The 7,445-nt window shown below is 39.7% G+C and overlaps 1 protein-coding gene across 1 annotated transcript in view; it reads right to left on the bottom strand.

Annotated features, from left to right (window-relative positions):
• Positions 1-260: 260 nt before the first annotated feature.
• The window catches only part of DSG2 (desmoglein 2), a 70,052-nt gene continuing 62,867 nt past the window's right edge, over positions 261-7,445 (bottom strand). The window contains exons 16-17 of the mRNA XM_011933296.1: positions 6,269-6,601; positions 261-3,412 (exon numbers count right to left, since the gene is read on the bottom strand). Coding sequence (XP_011788686.1) covers positions 2,390-3,412; positions 6,269-6,601 — 1,356 coding nt within the window. The 3' untranslated portion in view covers positions 261-2,389. The remainder of the gene's footprint in view (positions 3,413-6,268; positions 6,602-7,445) is intronic.

Genomic DNA, 7,445 nt, shown 5'->3' with positions numbered 1-7,445 from the left:
AAATCCAGTGGATTTCTCCAGCGTTACTCTAGGCAGAGAGCGACCTTCAATTCCTTAGGAACAAGGTTGCCAGAGTTGGAAAATGAAAATACCAAGTACCCAGGTAAATTTGAATTTTAGATAACCGGTAACTTTTTTTATTGCAAGCAGATCTAATTAAATAACAAAGTCCAAGAAGCACCTGCCTTTAGGGCACTCTCCCTAACAAACTGAGCTATATTCCTTGTAAAATACAATAGAGAAATTAAAATCTGTGGGGAAAGGGTCACTCTAAAGGTAGTCTTTTTATTTAAATATTTTATGATGATACACATACAAATATAATCTCCCAAAAAACAAATGTAAAACTAATACAAATCACTTTTTCAGGAACAAAGAAAATCATTTAGAAAAGGTGATTATGCTACAAGAGGCAGGTTAGGTTTCCAAGGCTGCTCAAGGAGGAAGCTTAAGACCAACTTTTGTTTGAGTACAGGGGTGATATTTACATTTTCACATACTAGTGATATTCCTGTTGCATACTTGGCAAAATAAAACTGTTAGTAAGTCTACAATAATAATAAAAGAAACAACAATTACTAAGTAAACAATTCTAGATCATGGAAGAGTAACCTCCATTTACGCTATAGATTTAGATGTCTAAAAATATGTGCCCTGATCTGTACAAAGTTAGTGGGAGCACACTATATAAATCCTTTGCATACACCATTCAATATTTTTTAAAGTCTACAAAATTTTACAGTTTTACTTCTCTAGCAAAATATCTTCAGTCAGGAAATTAGTCTTTGAAAATTATGAAAATTATTGTGTTGTGGGAAATATTTATATAGATTATTACTATAATGCACATATATTTGGAAACATTATTTCTAGGAGCAATAAAATATAACCTATTTAGGAGCTAACCAACCCAAATAATTTGTAAAAAAATTAACTTGTAGAAAAGGGAAGGATGTTGTGCAAAATCAAGTCAATTATTTGAGGTTTTTATAATATTGAGTACTTATGTACTAAGTCACACCCGACCAGTCAATAACTGACAAATCAAAATAAAATAATAATTTCAAAGGCAGAATTACAGAAATATAGGGCTTTTTGAGATTTTTGGCAATTGTAAACAAAAATGAATGGTTTGTACAACTCAGTGTAATTCTATGAATATTTATTTGGCACCCATGTTAGGCACTGAGGATACACAGCAGTGAAATAGGCCTAGTTGTTCTCACAACTAGATAACATAGTTGGTTAATGTAGCTGCACTAAACTGTAGCTGTTTAGAAGATAATATACCCTGAGGTTTTTTTTTTAAGTATACTATTACTATAAGAAGTAAAATTATTTTATATTTATAAATTTTGTTTTTGATTATTCAACTGAATTTGGAGTGTTCAAAATTTTCATGGCGGTTGAGACGAGCTAAGAGATAGAATGATGCTATTTTTTTTTTTTTTTTGAGACGGAATCTCACTCTGACGCCCAGGCTGGAGTGCAATGGTGCAATCTAGGCTCACTGCAACCTCTGCCTCCCAGGTTCAAATGATTCTCCTGCCTCAGCCTCCCAAGTAGCTGGATTACAGGTGCTCACTGCCACGCCCACCTAGTTTTTATATTTTTAGTACAGACGGGGTTTCACCAGGTTGGCCTGGCTGATCTCAAACTCCTGACGTCAGGTGATCCACCCGCCTCGGCCTCCCAAAGTGCTGGATGACAGGCACGAGCCACCGCCCTCGGCCAGTATAATGCTATTTTTAAGACTATATAGTATGTATGTGCACACACCACACACACACACACGAGTCATGTGCACAGAAACATACAATGTGTATTCTTATCATCAATGGTCCAATTTAATGAATCACACACAGATTAAAAGGGTTCAAGTCTTAAGGAAAACCAAAACTGGTGCTCAGACTGTGTCTATATCTTTGGATCAATGAGTTGTTGAAAATCTGCTAGATGCAGTAAAGTACAGAATACAGAACATCAATGTTTAATGTTAATATGGTGGGCAAAGAGACCCAATCAGTTTCCTAGGTTGCTTTACTGGACGGCTGATGAACTAGATACTCTGTTCATTTGCTAAATTCTCAGAAACCAGACTGACACTCCATGTATCTTGTTTTATCAGGATTGTTTGCATAGCTTGCTAAAAGGCACCTAAGCAGCAGCATCATCTCTATGTCCTCAGCAAATCATGGAGCATTTCTAAAATACACTCCTGGAAGCAGAGACAGTGTGGTCCTTTGCGTATCGTATCAGTGACTGAGAAACATTTTAAGATCAATGTGTCTGTGTGTGTCTGTAAGGCTCATGAAAAATCAGGTACATTGGAAACATGAAATTAGTCACTGCTAATTAAACTCTGGGTCAGTTTGTGGCTGACTGATGTTTAGGAGTAAGAATGCTGTACAGTGCTATGCTTGGTGACTCTGGTGGAAGATGTGGTTATGGTAGAATTAGAATGACCAGATTCCTCTAAACCAAAATCTGGCAGAGGGCCAAGGACTCCAGCTCCAGACACCATGGTGTTCCTAGCCTTCACAGAGTTTTCAGTGGGAATCTGGTAACTGGACTGCAGAGTGGAAGCCGGTGCTAGAACTCTTTCTGTCACTGTCACATTCTGCCCTACTGCTATATTAGGCATGGCCAGAGTAGGTTGCACACCTGCGCTGGGGGCAAGGAAGCTCTCTCTTTCCCTTACCATGACGTAAGGTGCGTCCTGCAGATGCTGAGTGCCTTCCAGAGGATTCGATCCACCCCCATGAGGCTGTATTATTCTTTCAGTGACCACAACTGTACCTTCATTAGCATAAGGCTGATCTACCAAGGTAGAAGCTGGAGCATACACCCTCTCGGTCACAATAAGGCTCTGTGGCTGTCTAGGACCCAGGATCACAGTGCTTGGTGGCACAGTGGACCCTGTGACATAGGAAGTTTCTGTTGCTATGATATTTCTAGAAGCCACTGGGTCAGGAAGAGGTGTAGCTACTTTTTGCGCCTGCCTAGAAGACACAGATCTTTCAGTGACTATTTCCTGAGTTACTTTCTCTGCATTTGCTTCTTGCAAAGATTTTGAAACTGGGAAGCTACTGCCAGAGGAGTAGGTATTCTCTGAATTAACCATAGTTTGCTCATAGGGTGAATGTGAAGCTGTGTTCATACTTGTTTCTGTGGCAGGTTTTTGCCTCTGCTCAATTTCCATATTTATATCTATTTTTTGACCCAGGCAAACTTCAGCTAGCGTCTTGAATTTAAGTCCCAAATCATCTAAGAAGCGGTCATCTAGTTCTCCTTCAATAAAACTGCAACAACCAATAGAAGCATTCAGCGATTCAGTTTCTTCCTGAGAATAAACCAGAAGGCAATCTTTGGCTGTGTGATTTCCATCTTCCTCAGTGTAAGAGGCCGCTTTCTAAAATGAAAACAAAACAAAACAAAACAAACACAAAACAGATAATTAGTAATACAAATAAATTTAAAAACAGGACTCTATATTCCTGTTCAAAATGCAGTAATGTGAATTTAATTACAAGGAACCATCAGGGAAACACAAATTGAGAGAGATCCTACAACACAACTGCTCTGTATTCTTAAAAAAAATTAATATCAGGGAAAAAAATAGAAAGGCAGAGGGGACTGTTTCAAATTAAAGGAGACTAAAGTGTCAGGACAACTAAATGGAATGCAAGATCCTGAGAAAAAATTGCTATAAAATATATTGTGATAGTTGGCTACATTGAAATATGGACTGTGTCAATGTTAAAGTTCTGCATTTGTTAACTGTACCATAGTAATGTAAGTCAGTGAATGCGTGTCAGTGAGAGAGGAAATGGAAAAGTAAATAGCAAATGTGGCAAAATATTAATAATTGGATTCAAAATTTCTACTATTCTTGCACGTTTTCTGGTAATTTTGAAATTACTTCCAAATCAAAAGTTAGTACATACATACATAACCAAGAATGACTGCAGCAGGATTACAGTGGAGAGGGAAAACATATCAAAAGAAAACACGCTAGAACTGAGCTTAGTGTTGAGACAGGAAAGGCCAAGAAGTGGTTTTGCCTGACACCAACAACACCCTGTTAAGCTGATACTTGGAGGTGGGTGAAGCATGGTATGAAAGATGGGAGGGTGGAAAGGAGCAGAAAGTGGGAAAGCTCGCTAATAATTTCAAATTTAGGAGAGGGGACAGAAGTAACTTGCTTCCTCCCTCAATGGAAGCCTCTCCCCTTCCTCCTCTCTAGGGCCCTTCAGACGCCTTATATTGCAACTCTGCCCGTTCTCATGCCCATTCTCATGAGAGCACAGGGCCTTGTTCTCAAGAAAACCACCCAATCCTGTTTTTTTTTTTTTTTTTTTTTTTTAAGTATTCTTACTATGTCTGTAGGATCTGTAGGAAAGTTCTTTATCTTATTTCTGATATCCATAGTTTGTGTTTATTCTCTTAATATCCTAATTAGTCTGGTAAAATGTTGATCAATTTTATTGACCTCTTTAAATAATAAGCTTATGGTTTCAATTTTTTTTCTATTGCTTTTTGCTAATTATTTCATTGATTTCTGCTCTAAAATGCATTATTACCTTATTTCTGCTTGTTCTGGGTTTAATTTGCTCTTCTAACTTCTGAGGGTGGAAGCTTAGGTCACTGACTTGAGACCCATCTTCTAAATAACCATTTTTGCCACAATTTCCCTTCAAGCATCACTTTAGTAGTTCCCCACACATTTTCCTAAATAACATGTAATTTAATTTGCAGTCATGTGTATTTATAAGTATTTCAGTATATTTTATATATCTCTTTGTTACTGATCTCTGGTTTTAGTTTTTTTGTCATGAAAGTCCATGGTATGACTGCAGTTCTTTAAAAGTTATTTACATTTATTTTATGTCCTAGAACACAGTCTATATGAAAAAGCATGTGTATTCTGCTTCTGTTGCAACGAGTGTTCTGTGTCAATTAGATCCATTTGGTTGACAGTACTAAGTTTTCTATATGCTTACTGATTCTGACTACTTGTTGTTTCATTTACTTATAGAACAGGTTGAACCCTCCAACTATCAACTATCATTATGAATTTGTCTATTTCTCTTTGAGTTGTTTCTAAGTTTTACAAATTTCTGTTATTAGGTTCTGACATATTCAGGTCTCCTGATGAACTGACCCATTTTTCATTATGAACTATCCCTCATTATTCCTGGTCATATTCCTTGTTCTGAAGTATACTTTATGTTACACTTTTTTTTTTTTTTTAGACAGAGTTTCACTCTGTTGCTCAGGCTGGAGTGCAGTGGTATGATCACAGCTCACTGCATCCTTGGCTTCCCAGGCTCAAGTGATCCTCCTACCTCAGCCTTCTGAGAAGCTGGGACTACAGGTGTGTGCCAGCATGCCTGGCTAATTTTTTGTATTTTTGGAGAAATAGGGTTTCACCATATTGCCTACGCTGGTCTTGAACTTCTGGGCTCAAGCGATCTGCTTGAGCCTTGGTCTCCCACAGTACTGGGATCACAGGCATGAGCCACTGTGCCTGACCTCTACAGTATACTTTTATCTTCAGTCCTGCTTCTAATTCCTTAATTCTAGCATGAGCTTCCTTACTGCATCTGATCATCTTCCTGGAACGTTTCTCATCATTTTTTGGTGAACCCTCGTAACAGCAAAGCCAAGTACTCTCATACAGAAGGTAAAATTTAAATGGACTTAATAGATTGTGTTTTTTAGGTTATATATTCTCTGCCTCTCCGACGGAGCTCATCCCTACCAAGCCTGCTCCTGCAGAAGGATGGGACTTTCCGAACCACTGGCATCTGTCCCATGATGGGCTTTGGTCAATGAAATGTGAGTGTAAAAAGGTGGAGGCTTTGAGAGCCATTGCCTGGTTCTGCCTTGTTCTTTCCTTTGGGTCACAAGGAATGGCAGCTTCCCAGGTACAATCTGCTCTCTCAGCGTGCATCTTGATATGAAGACATCATGAAGCAGAGCTGAGCTGACTGGCAAAAACATAACTGTAAGTGAGAAATATGCCTGTGTGAGAACTAAGATCGTGGGGTCACTTGTTACTGCAGCATCATTTAGCTAACACTGACTGATTCTGTGGGTCCCATTTCTCTTTCCTTATTAGCCTGTAAGTATTCCCTGAAAAAAGGGAAAAAAAACCCAAAGTCTCATTTGGATCCAAGGCAATGATTACCCTAATAATAACACAGTCACATACAAATGTTCCCTCCACGCCCCCCTCACCCCAATACATAAAACCCATCCTTACATCACTGAAATAATTTCTTAAGAATTCTTCATTCAGTGCAACAGCAGCTGCCTGAGCTCCGGCCATGTCTCTGGAAGCCCCTGTGGCTCTTGCGGTCTTCGTGGTTTCAGTGGTCATGATAGCGCCTGTGGCCCCTGTAACCTGGGTAGCTCTACCAGAAAGCAGGCTTCTGTGTTCTTCCCACCTTCCGTCCATCTCAGACATCTCATGCTGCCCTTTGGCAAACGAAGCAGAACTACTTCCTTTCATTGTGGCTTCCTTGGCCATACCTCCTACTCCATTTCTTCCTCCTAGACTTTCCCCTTGATCCACTGGCAGAAATGATGGCACCACCTGTGAGAGCAAACACAGCTGAGAACTGAGTCAGGAGGATGGAAGGAATCCTTCATCCTTGGTAGAAGGTTCCGAGCCAAGTGGGCATAGGAAGGTATAAGCTATTTCCACTGAGGCCAATTAGAAAAAGTATTTTGAGTTGAATAACTTACATAAGTCTTATGAAGATCTCCTTTCTTCTATCTTCTTGTTTTATAGCTGGATAGAGCCCAAAGAGGAAACAGAGCCCTAACAGTCACATAGGGTCTCAGCTCCTTTCCTCTATGGGCACCAATGGCATTTCAACCTTCCTCTACAGTTTGATACCTTCTTCTACAGTTATAGAATTCTTAATTTTGTTTTGACCTGGATCCATGGCCACCCAAAATAAAGACTCATTTCCAAGCCTCTGATGCCACTAGATATAGCCACCTGACTAAGCTGTGGTCAATGTGAATGAAACAGAAATGGTGTACACAAGTTCTGGGAAGTGTGCTTAAAGAGGGTTCCTCACTTTTCTCCTATCTCCTGGTTAGAATGTGGGGACAGCAGCTAGGCAGCTAGAACTGGGACAGGAGGACAGTGTGGGAATGGAACTCAGCCATGGAAGAGAAATAGGGAAGAGGGAGCTGGGGACCATGCTGTGGATGAATCATGATGTTGATCTTGGAATGCCTATTTGAGGGTTAAGCCACTGTTATTCTGAGTTCTCTGCCACCTGATGTTAAATTCTATCCTATTAGAAATGGTGTGGTGGTGGGCGGAGCAAGATGGCGGAATAGGAACAGCTCCAGTCTCCAACTCCCAGCGCAAGTGACACAGAAGACCGGTGATTTCTGCATTTTCAACTGAGGTACTGGGGTCA

This window comes from Colobus angolensis, unplaced genomic scaffold (assembly GCF_000951035.1).
Source record: "Colobus angolensis palliatus isolate OR3802 unplaced genomic scaffold, Cang.pa_1.0 Scaffold125, whole genome shotgun sequence".
Lineage (NCBI taxonomy): Eukaryota > Metazoa > Chordata > Mammalia > Primates > Cercopithecidae > Colobus > Colobus angolensis.
Note: the sequence above shows the minus strand (reverse complement) of the source record. Positions and strands in the feature narration are given on the sequence as shown.